Genomic DNA, 16112 nt, shown 5'->3' with positions numbered 1-16112 from the left:
TAAACTAACTAATCTATATTGGCAATGTGCTCAGCACACAGCTGTGAACTTGCACCTTCGTGGAGCCCTGCAGTTGGCCACAAGTGACAGTATCTACCTGCCACTGGTATGCCATTTCCAGGCTCCCTGGAGGGTCTGCAAGTCATTGTGGAAAAAAGGCAGGGCACAGGCAGGTCTAGAGGGGTCCTTCTCATCCCTGCCATGGTGCTGAGAGGAGCAGAAGCAGATGGGTCCCAAGGTGATAACTCCCTTTCCTGTGGCGCCCTGTGGTGTTTCTGACCTGCCCTGAGAGCCGGGGCCAATGGTGTTTGTGAGAGGTGGTGGGCAGACCTCAGCAGAGGCTTGGCTGAATCCTGCTGTTGGAATGGCTTTGTTCTGTTCAGACACTGGGTAGGTGCTCGTGGTCTGCAGGGCACAGTGCTCACCTCACTTACGGAGAAATTGGGAAATCACCCTTTTCTTTATGGCTGTTGCTGGATTTGTGTCACCCCTGACAGCAGAGGAATGTTCATACGTAGGTCCTGAAGCTCTCTGAGCCTTCCTGGCCAGTCACTGCTTCTGGAGCAGGCTGACCATTGTCCTCTGCCCCAGGGCAAAGGGAAGGGGCTGTTTCCTCCCCGCTGCTGCTGCTTGGCTTGACACCTGCCAGCAGCAAATCCACACCAGGGCCATGGCTCTTCCTGAGCTGTAGCAACCTTCACTTTCTTGCTCAAGCTCCAACCTGAATGTGAGGACACCTTCAAGGGCCTTCAAGTCATCCTATTTCTCCTCATCCCCTTTCCATAGCATTCTTTGAGTTCAGCTGCTCATGGGTATACCTGGGCTCCTGTAGAGCTGGGTTGCTTCTTACAGCAATTATGTGTGGCTTCCTCACGTGCTTTCATAGCTGAAAGTGTAGTCCTCAGAGTTACAGAGCTGGGACTCCTGTATTTCTGTGCCCAGCATGGCTTTCTGTGGAGCACTGGATTTGCTTCCAGAAGTAAATGTCTTTCCAGAGCTGTGTTTGCAGGGGTTTTTTTCATAATTGTTATTTCATCCTGATCTTCTTGCTTTTGGGAATTGGTGCAGCGTGGCTAAGAGTAAGACCCAAGGGCTTGTAGGAACAAACTTAATTGCACTTGGGATTTGCTACAGAATGAACTATATTCAATGATTTGTAGACTCATAAACTAAAACAGGAGGAAATTTTATATATGCAGAAATAAAGTACTGATTCCCTCATAGCCACAGTATATCGAGACCTGCATCTTAGTAGGAGCAAACCTTAAGTTAGACTATGTGCCAAGACAAAAAAGTGCATTACCTTACTACTTTCTTTCCTGACAGCCTGGAGAACATTTGGATAATTTTGGGGTTTGGGCTGCTAGAGTTATCTTAAGGGAACAGCTTGTGAAACTGCTGGAAAACCAGCATTTATGCAGCACAGGAGCTTGGGTTGTTTCTAGTGATCCAGAGGGTGATGAATTAGGATAGATCCCAAGAAGCTGGAACCTCAAATTCAAGCAGGTACAATACTTGTTCTCGTGGAAGTAGAGTAAATTAGAGGTGGTTTTTTTTCTCTTCCCCACACTGAAGTCTTCTGTTGCTTTTCTCTTGCAGGAAGATGAGGCTATGTGAGCTCTATGCAAAGGTTCTGGGATCAGAGGAAGCTTTACATGTAAGCACAAAATCTCTGGAAAAGATACCTTTGGAAAAGGTACCTGCTATGGGAGCACTTGCTGCCCTCGGTAGAGGAATGGAGAGAAGATTATGGCAAGTCTTGGGCTGGATTTGACAGTGAGGATAAGAACAAGCTTTATGAACATTAATGAAACATTAAAAGATGTTGTTAGTATGTTCTTGTCCAGCTCCATGGGTGGAATTTTCGGTGCTTGCCACCCTAAAGCTCAGCTGCTGTCACACGTGACAGGCTTGCTTTCCCCCTCTGTCCATCCTGTATCTTCTCTCTTACTGGTTGTTAAGATCCACCGCTGCACATGTTGGGTTGTTTTTCTTTTGCCTTCCCCTTGCCTTCTCTTCCCTGTAAAGGTAAATGACTGTTAGGGTTGGTGTGATCTCACACTTAGATTATGGGACTAACACTGCTTATACTTCTAAGGACAATTTTACAAGGTTAAAAATTGTAGACACCAATCTGGAGAACACATGATTTTCAACACAGAGCCATACAAGTGCCACACTTTGCACTTTTAACAGTGTATGTTTGTACCCAATGTACACATTACAAGTATTACAGCTGTATACACCAGAGGTTAATTTTGCTTTACATGGCTCAAAGCATAAATTTGTGCACAAAGCATAAATTAATGTTGACAGATTAAGGGGATTGTGTTCTACAATGGCCAGATTAACCAGTTTTTTAGACAGTGTATTCCTATTTTTAAAAAATTAGGGCTTATTGTGTTGGGTTTGTGTTGCATTAAGAGACTTGTTAAATGTGCTCATTTTGTCACACGTTGACATGCAACAAATGATAAGCTGTTCTTCTCTGCTCTCTCCTCAGTTCTGTTATTAACTTCCTCGAGACTCTGTCCTTTCCTTGAGTGAATTAATCTCTGTTTTACAGCCAGTGCATTATGAAGAGAAGAACTGGTGTGAAGAGCAGTATTCTGGGGGCTGCTACACAGCCTACTTCCCACCAGGCGTAATGACTCAGTATGGAAGGTACAGTGCCTATTTATAGTGGGCTTTGGAGTGGTAAGATAAGACCAAGTTAATAAATATCCTCAGAAAGGGTCATAAATCCTCTGTCACTGTTCGCTTTACACCTTTAAGATCACTGGGGGATGTTTTAAACAGACAATACAACCTTCCACTTGTCTCCATTGGGCTTTATGATGGATGAGTACAGTATCATTAGGGCCTTTTATCCACTCCTGTTATTTGGTGAGTACAGCTGAGTAGGTTCTGGGAAGGGAGCTGGGAAGCTTTCACAGTCTGCTTACAAAACAGGCTTTGGGTATTTGAGATCAGTGTAACCATTTCAAGCACATCTTTAGGTGATGTTTTAAAAATACTGACAGAGTTAATTCTTGCCAACATTGATAGTAATGAGAGATTTCTTTGGACCATTCCTTCTTTTTAGCAGTGAAAGCCTAATACAGTGTGCCATTGTATACAGTCCTCTCCCACTTCAGTTTTTGCATGAAAATAAGATTTACTGAGAAGGGAAAGATTTACTTCAGACTTGTGACTGGATTTAGATACACAGGTTTTAATGTGCTGGAATAGCCCTACTTTTGAAGCTTAAGTTCTTACAATTTAAAAGTAACTTAGGGCAATAAAGCAGTTGTAACAAAGAGCTTACGGAGGCCTTAGTATTTAAAGTAATTAAAATGATAATTATTGCAGATTCTGACAAAAAATAGAGTTTAAACAATGCTTTTTGTTTATTTACTTATTGCTTCAAATATTATGGAGCAATTTCAGAATACTACACTGTGCCAGTAATGCCTGGCATTGGTATTTATGCCACAGGCTGGAATTGTGAGGTAGTGTAAGTCTCATCTCAAACTAGTCCTTTTCACCTATGAACAGTGTAAACATTTAGAAAATGTGTGTTCACTGTAGTAAGTTAAATGCAACCCAGACTCCTCCTCCAGCTCCACTCACCCAGTGCAATTATCTTCAAGTTCCTGCTGTCATTTAAAACACTTTATTCCAACATTAACCCAACTATTTCAGTTCTTTCCTGACACTGACGTGACTTTTTGCTTGGTCCCTTCCAGGATAATTCGGCAACCTGTTGGCAGGATCTATTTTGCTGGCACAGAGACAGCCACAGAGTGGAGTGGATACATGGAGGGGGCTGTCCAGGCTGGAGAAAGAGCAGCCAGAGAGGTACAGAAGATGCTCAGGGGGCACTGTCAAATGTCCTGTGGAAAATGAAAGATCTTGTGGTTGGAGGGGAAATAAAAACCGAGTATTGACAACTTTGGGTGTTCTGCATCTTGATGCAAATCCCTGCAAAGGGGGCAGACTTCAAAAAGGATAAAGGTTCTGCCCTTAGATCTGGAATGTTAGGAAGGGCTCTGGCTATTTTGTCAAACTCTCCCCTTGTTTCTAGGATTAAATTCTTTCTTCTTTTGCAGAAATGCCAAATTCTCCCCTAGTAATTTTTCTCCCAAATGTGTTAATCATCACACTGAATGATCCTGGCTGTTAGAGCATGGGAACAGCTCAGTCCTGCAGCTCTGCACACCAAGCCACTCCCTTCCTCGGTGTTTCCAATGCAGTGCTATTCCATCGAGACAGCCTTAACATAAAGTCACTAAACAAGGACTTAGATATTTTTCTTCTGAGAAAATGCCAATTCCCCAAGTATTTTCAGGAACATTACAGTTTAGGGAACAGCAAAAGAAATTTAGTTTTTGTTTTCTGAGGTGAAGGGAACCTTGTGGCTAAAAGCTACAGTCATGGAACACAAATGGTCCTGGAAGGGATGTGGAGAGTTCATCTAGCCCATACCCCTGCCCCTAGAAACAGGGATTAACTGTTCCTAAATTGTCATTTGGGAAAGTTATACCTGAACTGCTCCTGAAAGGCTCCAGAGGCAGTGCCTCATGACCTCTCTAATTTAAGGACATTACAGCAGAGCCTCCATAGGCGTCAGCAGAAGAGCTGATAAGTGCACTTGACTGGTAAAAATTTTGATGTTTTCCTTTCCTCATTTACTTAAGAGAGGAAAATGTGTTGAAAATTTAGTGCTTCTCACTCTTCTGCATTGAGGGGTTGACAGGGTCCATGAATCTTGTCTACAGTAAAAGCCCATTGTAAAAGATATTAAATCTTAAATCTACAAGTGCCTGGAATAGGAAAAACATTAATATAACCATTTCCATTTTATTTCACTGTAGAAGAAGCTAATCTTGCTATCTTCCCTGACTATCACTTCAAATAGCCTTTGCTGTCCTTCTGATCTCTGCTAGCTTTGATACTTTAAATTGGTAACTTTCCCATTGAGAAAGTTTTCATTTTAGTTTTGCTTTTCTTTGTCTGGAAGTAGTGGTCTGTCATCACTCCCAGGATGCTGTTCCTCTTCCTACATCATGATAAAAATTTGCAAAACAAGCGACTCCTTGTAGCTGGTGTCTTCATGCCTCACTGTGCCATGAGTGTCTGCTTAGCTCTTAGTCATAATCACATTACCTTGTTCCCGTGGGACTGGCCAAATTCCAATATCCTGCATGGACTAAGCATAAAGAGATTTTTCTGTTACTGTTTCTATGTTCCAGTAGGAGGAGTGTCTTATTAATATCAAGCCTCCAGAAATGCGTCGTAAAAGGTTGAGTTTTCTTCTAAAATTTGAATACATTTTGATTTATGCACTCAGTCATCACGCCGTTTATAAACAAGAATTAAAGCCAGATTTTTTTTTTCCATTCTGAAGAATCAATTGCACTTATTGAGAGTGTTACTTATTTTCAGATACTGTTTGCTATGAGGAAAATCCCAGACAGTGAAATTTGGAAGCCAGAACCTGAATCAGTTGTAAGTATTTATGTAGATAAAATGGATTGGGTTTTTTTTCCTGCTGTTTTGCTGATGAGATAAAATTTTGTTGGCTGTTTTTATATAAGTTCACTAAATCAAAGCCACAATAAACTTTCCCTTACTCACCAAAATTGCCCTTCCCTAAAAAAGGAAGAGGATAGAAACTCAGAGAGGGCACCCATCTGACAAGTCTGTAAGGCAGGATTGGAAAGAGCTGCACTTTTTAACTGGGCTGTGAATCCTTTCCATGTGTGTGTTCTTCCCTTTAACTGAGAGAAAATCTGGATATACTGCTTCTTGATAAGATATAACTGCTTCAACCCAGTTCTGTTCCTGCTGCAAGAATCTCTCCATTTATATCCTGCCTCTCACAGTGGAGATGTTCTGTGGATAATGGATGCTCTCCCCACAGGATGTGCCAGCTTTGCCCATCACTACAACCTTCTGGGAGAGGAACTTGCCATCTGTGCCAGGACTGCTAAAGCTGATTGGATTTTCCACTTTCTTCGCCTCTGTGGCTGCAGCTGGGTTATTTGCCTACAAAAAGGGACTTCGAAACTGAAAAAAGGTGCCAACTCAAAGCCTCCCAACTGAGGGATTTTCTTTTTTTATTCAGAGGTTTTCTTTTGTCATGTACTTTCCTGTCTCCAAAATCTGAGGAAGAGGTGAAAACAGTAGAGAAATAGGTTGGAGGGAAGGGATATAGAAAGGGGACCCATATTGAAAAAGAGCCCCTAGAGTCCAGGCCTATTTCTAGCAGTAACTGTCTGGTTGTTGAATTTCTGAGGTATCAGGTGTTATCACCTTGAGGTTTCTAGTTGGTTTTACTCTTACATCTGTACCAGACCCTGAACTCCAAGTCTCCACAGGCCCTATTTGTATTGTACAACAAAATCTCTAGCTGTAAACAAAGGATTTCTGCCTTTCTGTGTGGTAGACTGAGAAAAGAAATCCACAACTTACAGGATAATTAAATAGTTCATGCAAATTACTGGTAAAAAACTGTTAGTATTTTTATTTTTTACCCAGATGTCCAGAGCCCAGGGAGCATCTAAGGGACAAGTCAGGCTGAATTTATCCACCTGAACTATGCAAGTACAGCCATAGGATGCTGGCATTTCCAGTGGCTTATGTGTCCTACAGTGAGTTAAAGGACAATATTTTGCTGTGTTTGGCAGTGTGGTTGATTTCAGGCTCCCCAGCTGTGTTCGTGACTGCCTGGCACAGCAGAGCTCATGTGGTCCAGTCCAGTCTGTCCCTGTGGGTGCCTTGAGGCTGTCTCTTGCCTGGTAGGGCAAAATGGGCTTGAAAATGTAGTGTTAGCATTAAACAAGCAAAATATAACAACAACAACAACAACAGCACCCCCCACCCAATAACAACAAAAAACCCAAACAAACAAAAACCCCACCCCCCCAAAAAAAAACCCCAAAACCAAGACAAAACCCCCCCAAAACAAACAAAAAACTAAAAAAACCACCAACAAAACCCACCAACTTATCTGCGCCCAAACTCTTGCTTCATGCTGAGCACAGATTTGCTGATCCAGAGCTTTGGTCTCTCCTAACAACCATATTCATGGGATTAGCACTTCACTTCTGCCTGCTGTGCTGTGTTGTACTGATTATACACTTTTGGTAACTAATGATGTAAATGATAGTGAGCTCAAAGACAGCCGTGGATAGGAGAGTCACATGCAAGTGCTTCTGCCCTTCACAGGTTAGTGCTGTTCAAACAGTGGAGAAAAAGAAGATATAAAGAAGGCAGGATGCAGGGGTGGGGGGGAAGTAAAAAGAAAATCCACTCACCAAGATCTCAGTGCCTACTTGTCAGCCTGTTGGTACCTTGTTCTAGATATTTCTGCTGTGTTACCTGTGCACAAGACAAAACAGGAAGACATAGGTATGGCTGAGAACAAGATCTGGTGCACATGAAGCTGGAGATGTCTGGAATTTTTCAGAGTCTGTTTGCTGCACTTCTCCCTTCACTGAGTACCAATTTATATGTAAAAAAAATGGATTGCAGTAAAGAGCCATGGAAGGAAGTATAATAATAAATCCAGCAACTGGTGCGAGCAGAAGGTGGAGGAACTGTATCACCAGTCTCAGGCAGACTTTTTTGGCTAGCATCTGATCTTGCTTGTGTAGAGCAGTACTTTGTTCTCCAAATAGTCCCATGGAAATTTACCAAACTGCTTGGAAAGCTGTAATATTTGTGAGCAGCACCTCGCTTTCCGGCCCTTAGGTTTTGTTCTTTTTAACTTGATGTGCCAGTTAAACATCATCTTGTAGCAGCAGCTTGGATTTTATCACAAATGAATATCCTCATAACAGCCTTTTAAAATGCATGGGGGAACTTTTCAGGCATAAAGATCTTTAAGGCAGAAGAAGAGTGCAGCAGTGTACATATGGCCTCTCTCGTTGTATCACATCGAGCTCTAATTTGCTGGGACATTTGCCTACTGCAGAGAGCTTCTACATGGCTTTCTGTCCCTGTGATTTATTTACTAAATGAATTAGGAACTGAAAGCTGAATGGGAAGTTCAGAGTTTTTGCAACTCACACAATTCTCAGGCCAGAAATAAACACAGGAACCTAAATTTGGGAAGACATTTTTAAAGTCTTGGCCCCAATATTTGTAAGTGCTAGACAGTGAATACATACTTTACATATAAAGAACTACTGCATTTGCAGATGATTTTTCTGCCAGAACTATTTGGAATTCGGGTCCTGCTTCTGCCCTAGAAATACTCCACATTCTCTAAAGAGGAGCAGATTCATGAAATTAATGAGGATAAATCAGTTTTATTCACATCCAAAATGTATTTCTCTCTTCTTTACTCCTGAATCTGGCAGAAGTTTTTCCCCATTTAACAAGATCTTGCTGTGTGCCACAGGGGCAGAAATTCCAATCAAAACCAGAAATTAGGTAGTTAGAACTGAACTGATTTATAACCTAACCTTTTCATGAGATTGACCAATTAAAAAAATATTGAAAAGTTTCTATACTTACAAACCTTCTATATTCTTCATTTCAAAGTGAAAAAAAAAAAATGGAAAAAAAAATAAAGCAATCCCACAAAGCATTTCTCATCTTATTCTGCCACAACTGAAGTAGGTGAGACTTGGAATGTCAAATTAAATTTGGATTCCCTGAAATTTTCTAATCAAGTCTGGTTGGAGCTGGGAGATCTGAATTGTAACATCTGTATTAGCACTCTAAAGTCTCTGTGTTCTTCCTTTCAGACTGCCAAAGCTTTAGGAAAGCTCTCTTTGTCTTTAAAGCCGTGTCTTGCTATGATTGTGCTGTGGACCTTACCACCACTATGGGATTAAAAAAAGGATTTGCTGCTGTTTTCTCAACATTTTCAACACAAAAGGAATACATGGCACCTTGTGTGCGTGGATGCCAGCAGGATGAGTGAATTGACAAATGTAGGTAGAGAATCAAGCTGCTTCCCTATGGGTAGAGGGAACTGTTAGCACTGGCTTATGTTTTTGAAACTAAAATTCATGCTAACCCTTTGAAGAGAGGAATGAAGTCTGTTTTAATGGATAACCAGTCGTGCTGTATTCTCAATTTATTAACACACTTGATGAGACAACTGCTATCATGAAAGTTCCACCAGTTTACCAGCTTTGTAAAATGTACTATAGGAACAACTATGGAAATAATTGTATTTGTCTCTTACGAACTGAACTGTGTTACCATGCATATTTTGTAATGCTCTTAAGAGTTTACAAAAAAAAAAAAAAAGAGATTTACTTTCTTATACTCTGTCCTGATAGCCACCGTACATTGCAAGGAATGACAGGTCATGGCATAAAAATCTGTGTTAACCAAAGTACTTGAAATCTAATTGTGTAAACTACTCAACAATAACAAGGATGTGAACAACCTGAGGCAGCCCCCTTGTCTTCCCTTTAATTTGTGCATTTTTTTACCCGGTGCAGATCTTGATTCCAAATAGCACATCTGCTCTCAATATGAAGACATTAATCAAGTAATTAAGTACATGTCTGAGCATTATCCATCACTGGAACCCATGGCCTGGACAAGAAGCTATGGGGCTTAAAGAAATCTTTCTGTGTCCACAGTGGGACTGTTGTTTCACTGAAGTAGGCTTTACAGATGTGCAGAAATTTTAAGATTTTTCCCCTTTTTTGAGACATGAAAAAGAAATATTTTTGAGGAAGAAGGAATTGTATGACCCCCAGAAGTACTAGGGAGTCAAGATTAAGTTGCAGATCTGCCACTTGGGCAAGAAGCAAACCCCGTCAAATCACAGATTACAAATGCTCACAAATAAACCTGACCTGTGTTCAAATGAACTAACATTCCCTCTCCCATCTCCACCACCTTAAGATCACCTTGATCTTCCTTCTGTTGAAGAACAGGTTGTAAAAATGAGACAGCCAAAGCAGCCTTGCTTTCCAAGTGTCTCTCCAGTGAATTCGTTTAGGCGTTGTCATAGACTGCCGCTTATAGCGTGTCTGCTGTGCTCATGTGCAGGTCAGTGCTCAGTGGTGCCTGCCTCTGTGTTTTGGGAAAAAAAAAAAGAGTGACTTCACTTTGCAGGAATATATATGCTGTGTGTGTGATGAATTTGTGCCTTTTATAACCGTAGCATTTTCTAAAGTGCCTCTGTGGTGACTGTCTCCCTTGGTTTCCTTCTTCAGCTCCCTTTTCAATAGGCTCTGCAGATATTTTTATCTGACAGCTGTGAAATTTTTTTAACCTTAATTAGAATCAATAAATATTGTCATGTCACATGTGTTGTTTGAGGTTTTTCTTTCGTGGAAGCCCCTTTTGACTTGGTTGTAGTGGTATTACTTAACTGACAGAGCATTTTGTATTTCATACTGAAACCTGTGAGATAACTTCAGCTTTTCTTAGTAAAGAAAGCTCTGTAAAGAAAAGGAGAGGATAAAAGAAAATATAACACAAAACCACTCAAGCAACCTCCCGAAACAGTGCAAAAAATCCCAGTCAACCCCTCCAATACACAATTAAAAAAAAATCAAACCACAATTGGTAGTAGTATAGATGACTGACTGTCTTACACTTAAGAATTAGTTTTTATTACGGTAGGGCAAGTGGCTCAAACTGAACATAAGAAGAAGCAGACCTTATACCAAATCCTGTGGGATGTAAACATAAAAACCCTGGAAGAAAAGGGAGACAAAAATCACTTAATTTCACCCACTGGCTCAGTGTCAGTGCTAGCAAGATAATGCAACTGAAGAACAAATTTGCTCCTGGGAAGGGACCTGTGTTGCACAAAACTGTTGGCCGTGAATACTGGAGAAAGTGTAACCATCCATGTGAAAACCATCTAAAGTGTGCAGTGCTCTTTGTATAGGCTTAACTTTCAGCATTACAAGTTACAAAGGAGCACAAATACAATGAAAGCAAATACCCACAACTAATCCTTCACACGCTCTATAAAGCATCTGTCCCCTAAGAAATGTGTCAGAACCAGCAATGCATTTCACAGCCCTCAAAGCAGCCAGCAAGTGGTTATGACTCTAAAACATTGCTGCTGTACTGGGTTTGCATGGCCTGATTTTGGTAGAGGAGTGCTGCCAATTTTGGTGCTACAGGGGTGGTTTCTGTGAGGAGCTGCTGGAAGCTTCCCCTGTGTCCAGCAGAGCCAATCCCTGACAGCTCCAGGACAGACCCACCGCTGGGCACGGCCGGGCCAATCAGAAATGGTGACACCTCTGTGCTAACAAATTCAAGAAGGGAAAAAAGTTATTGTGCAGATGTAATTGCAGCCAGAGAAGAGCAAGGTGAGAATATGTGAGAGGAGCAGCCCTGCAGACACCAAGGTCAGTGCAGAAGGAGGGGCAGGAGCTGCTCCAGGTGCCGGAGCTGAGATTCCCCTGCAGCCCCTGGTGAGACCGTGGTGAGGCAGCTGCACCCCTGCAGCCCATGGAGGGCACAGGGATGCAGAGATCCACCTGCAGCCTGTGGAGGAACCCACACCAGAGCAGGGGGTGCTGAGAGGAGGTTGTGGCCCTGTGGGAAGCCTGTGCTGAAGCAGGGTCCTGGCAGGGACCTGCAGACCCATGGAGAGAGGAGCCCACCCTGGAACAGGTTTCCTGGCAGGACCCGTGACCCTGTGGGGGACCCAGGCTGGAGCAGGCTGTGCCTGAAGGACTGACCCCAGGGAAGAATAACCCACACTGGAGTGATCTGTGGAGAACACATGGGATGGACTGACATTGGAGAAGTTCATGGAGCAGTGTCTCCCCTGGGAAGGATCCCACACTGGAGCAGGGGAAGGACTCCTCTCCCTGAGCAGTGGCAGAAACAGCGTGTGATGCACTGACCATAACCCCCATTCCCCATCTCCCTGTGACACTGGGGGGGAGGAGGAAGAGCTGGGAAGGAGGGAGGGGTGGGAGGAAGTTGTTTTTACAATTTATTTTTACTTCTCATTATCCTGCTCTGATTTTGTTACTAATACATTCAGTTAATATCCCCAAGCTGAGTCTGTTTTGCCTGTGATGGTTTTTGGTGAGAGATCTCTCCCTGTCCTTATCTGGACTCGTGAACCCTTTGTTGTATTTTCTCTCTCCTGTCCAGCTGAGGAGGGGAGTGACAGAGTGACTTTGGTGGATGCCTGGCATCCAGCCAGGGTCAACCCCTCACAGCCTTTTTGGGGCTGAAACCCAGGATCATGAGGATTTTGAGATAAGGATGGTAATTGGGAAAGGTTGGGCAAAACATGAACTGAACAATGTTAGAGAGTAGAATGGTTGTGGGGAATTTTTGTTGTAATTATGGTGAAGGGACAAGGGGTAGATTTTGTGTAAATTTCCCATTTTTGCTCTGTGTTGTGATGGAGTTACTTTGATTTTTGTGTAGGGAATTTTTGTCTTGCTTTGTTTGGTTGGTTTTGTTGATGTGAGTGCAGATTGTGTGATAGATGTGGATTTTAATGATAATTCTTAAATGCTTAAATATATGATTTACACGGGTGAGGGGTGGAAAGTGGAGTCAGATTTGACCTACCTTCTTTAATCCTTTGTTCAGACATATCCTGGAGAATCCCAGAGGACACAACTGAAATGGTATTGTTATTAATTTAGTTATTTACAAAGCTTTCAGTGTGCATTTCTAAGAGACTGTGTCAGCCAAGGGGCACTTCATTATTTCCATCAGTCCAGAGTACAGAAAATTAATGTGGACAGATTAATACAGAAGAAATCTATTTTGTTTAACATCTATAGAAGATACAAATATGATTTCCCAAGAAACCAATTAGAAATCCCACTCATTGTTCAGAAGAGGATAGGATGTGTGTGCAAATTATTTGGCTAAATCATGCAAAACTCACTGCTACTATGAGAGCTGAGGATCATTTTTTCCTCTTGTCTTGTGTAATTATATCAATTGCTCATCTGGAGCAAATCCCAAAATGTTGGAGGGACTGATGAGTTTTGCCTTTTGGCTCAAGACAGGATAAATTCCCCCTGAGCCTGTGGAATTGCCTCAGAAGAAAAAAAAACAAAACATGCAAGAATGATAGGCAAAAGTGACCTCAGATGGTAGAACCAAAGTACAGTTTGGTATCTGCTGGAAACAAGACATTTTCTTCAGGTTGGTCCTGCTCTGTGGTGTGGGTGTGGAGGGGGACTCCTCATTTTAACCCATGCAGGTACTGTAGGACTCCTACAGACATGTCCTTCTCTCTCTGTGCCCATGCAGGAGGGATGGATGGGCTTTTAAATTCAGTTATCGGATGGAATTTACTTGCATCTCACTTTTTCTGCAAAGAGCACATATTTACCCACCTAGAGAGCAATTCATGAGCCAAAGCCGTGTGCCTCTCAGACATTTGAGGACACATTGCTCAGCCTCCAGCTGCTGCCCCAAAAGGAGGCACCTCTTCCGGAGGCCCAACGGAATGTGTGTCCTAAACCAGCCCTGCCTGGTGGCACAGATGCTCTTTGGGTACCAAACTGGGGAGGTTCTACTCCCACCAACTGCTGATGGCAATTAGGTACTTCTTGGGGCATTTAGTTTTGAAGAAATGCCAACAGGAATGATGTGGGCTCTGTGGATCTAACACGTTGCAAGTTAATGTGTTGCGTGTTACTAGGTAGCTGCACATTTAATATGTTAATACACAGCTGTCCTTTAGCCAGGCAGGCTATAGATGAATTTTATTTGTCATTGGAAACAGAGCCATGATAGTCTAGTCATAATATTAGCAGTGTTTGCTAGAAAAGCCTTCAGTTAGCAGCTGAGTGCCAAGATAAGCTGTAAAAAAATACACCTGACTAAGAGGCTTTGTAAGTTGATTTTAGTGTGCATGATTTGTACAGTCGGTAGCAAGAAACTATTCTGAAGCTAGGCTAGAAAAAGCTCAAAAAATAATTAAAAAAAAAATCATAGAATAGTTTGGGTTGGAGGGGATCTAGAAAGGGGATCTTTCTACATCATCTAGTCCAAACCCCTTGCCATGGGCAGGGACATCTTCAACTTGACCATGGTGCTCAGAGCCCCATCCAAACTGGTCCTGAATATTTCCAGGAATGGGGCATCCCCAACTTCTTTGGGCAACCTGTTCCATTGTTTCCCCTTATACCTAGTCTAAATCTATCTTCTTTTAGTTTTAACTCCTTTGTTCTATTACAACAAGCCCTCCTAAAAAGTCCCTCTCCAACCCTTTTAGGTACTGGAAGGTTCTCTGAGATCTCCCCAGAGCCTTCTCTTCCCCAGGCTGAACAGCCCCAACTCTCTCAACCTGTTGTTGTAGGAGAGGTGCTCCAGTGCTGAGATCAGCTCAGTGACCCTCCTCTGGACCCACTCCAACAGGTCCATGTCTTTCCTGTTGTCAAAACACCTGTGACACACACATGGTCTCATCCACTGGGACTGTACCCAGTGCCATGCTGGCCCATCCCAGTTTTCCATTCTTCCTGGCACTGCTGAAAGAGGCAAACCAAGTTGGTTTGAGTCCAAGCTGGTCTCACTCTGTGTTTTGACAGAAGGTGAGATACTGTTTCTAATTTAGAAGCAAAGGGTATTAGCTTTCTTCCACGGCTGGCTTTTGCTGGGTGCACAGTGAATTTTCTGATAGCAATGTTTCTAATCCTTTCTTAGCAGGACGGCCCTAACAAAATAATCCATATCCATCCAGCTCCATTTACTCTGACATCTACAGGCTCTGTAGACTCCTTCCCACCATCCCTCCAGCTTTGTGGGGGAGAAAAAGCCTCATCCAAATCTAAGTGATCCATTCATCCGACCTGCAGCAGAAAGGGGCTGAGCAAACACAGACCAGCCCCATCTGCCCAAGGGCATAATGTCATTGAACTTCAGTGGTATCTTTGAGAGAGGGAGTGTCTCTGAGTGCCATTTCCCTGCAGCAGCAGAGACTCCAAGAAGCACTTGAGGAAGTGGTACCCAGCAGAAACACCAGCCTTTGGATGATTTGGTTTCTCAAGTGGCTCTGTTTGCTCCTGCCCCTCTGTCTAATGGGATTCAACACTGCACTCGAATATGCTCCAGTGCTTGGCTGGGAAGGAGCAGGGAAAAGGAAACATATCAATCATGCACTGAGGCATCCTTGTCAGCCCTCAGGCTGTGCCCAATTTGCATACGCTCCAAGCTGTAAGAAAACACTTTGCACAGCAGTGTTGCATTTAGCAGAAATTACATTATAATTTCAGATGTGGAAACTTCTATTCCAGGTCTGAGGCAGGGAGGTGTCCCATTGGGCTGTGTAGTCATTATCTTAAACAATTGAAATGCATGCTTGTAGTTAATCAAAATCAAGGGAAGACATTACTCCAGCCTCCACTTGCCAATTCAGTCCAAAGTGGAACAAGAATATTTAACTAAATTAGAAACCATATTATTTCCCAATAATTCTTTATGAGATGGAGTTTGGCCAGAACAATTTTTCATAGTGTGCATATTTGAGCCAGCACCTCTATCCATCTCTGCCAAGAAAATTGCCACCACAGAAACCCCCGTCTTGGAGGAGGGGAGTGTCCAGGTGCATTTAGGATCTGTGCTCACGCTTTTGTTCCAGCTCCTTTATGCTGCCAAGCAGGAGAAGGGACTTGAGCTGCCCTTTGCAGGAAGTTTTGCAATGCTGGCAGAGGGGTGGTGCCTCAGCCATTTCACTGCCCTGATTTCTGCCAGGGACTGGCCAAAGCCAGGAGGCAGAGTCTGCCACAGGGATGGAGCCTGCCTTTCTCTGCTTCCTCCACTGTGGCGCATCAGAGCTTGGAGATGGGTGAGGAGTGGTGCTGAAAGCTGGGGACTTACATCCTTTCCTTTAGTGTGCTTTCCTTACAGAGATCAATATTTTGGGTAGCTGGCAGGAATGTTAAGCACCAGCCCAGAAATACCCACAGAGACCTTTCTGCAAACCAAAGTGTTAAGCTTCTGCCACATTTTTTTTTGTGAGGTGATAAAATACTGCTATGAGGTAGCCCAGAAGATGACAGCCTTTATTTCAGCATTGAGCCCTGCTGTGCCATGCTGCTGAGCTGGCCGGGCTTCAGCTCAGCTGTCTGCAGCTGGTGTCTGCTGACAGAAGTCCTCCTCAAATGCTAGCCTCTGCCTTTTGGAATTCAGCCAGGTGTCCTGCATTT

The 16112-nt window shown here is 43.0% G+C and overlaps 1 protein-coding gene across 1 annotated transcript in view; it reads left to right on the top strand.

Moving 5' to 3' along the window:
• LOC104686235 (amine oxidase [flavin-containing] B-like) overlaps positions 1-10263 on the top strand; it is a 53385-nt gene extending 43122 nt beyond the window's left edge. Inside the window, exons 11-16 of the mRNA XM_039552469.1 lie at positions 1600-1657; positions 2567-2664; positions 3729-3840; positions 5428-5490; positions 5906-6061; positions 8739-10263. Coding sequence (XP_039408403.1) covers positions 1600-1657; positions 2567-2664; positions 3729-3840; positions 5428-5490; positions 5906-6055 — 481 coding nt within the window. The 3' untranslated portion in view covers positions 6056-6061; positions 8739-10263. The remainder of the gene's footprint in view (positions 1-1599; positions 1658-2566; positions 2665-3728; positions 3841-5427; positions 5491-5905; positions 6062-8738) is intronic.
• The last annotated feature ends 5849 nt before the right edge of the window (positions 10264-16112 follow it).

Source organism: Corvus cornix, chromosome 1, assembly GCF_000738735.6.
Source record: "Corvus cornix cornix isolate S_Up_H32 chromosome 1, ASM73873v5, whole genome shotgun sequence".
Taxonomy (NCBI): Eukaryota; Metazoa; Chordata; class Aves; order Passeriformes; family Corvidae; genus Corvus; species Corvus cornix.
Note: the sequence above shows the minus strand (reverse complement) of the source record. Positions and strands in the feature narration are given on the sequence as shown.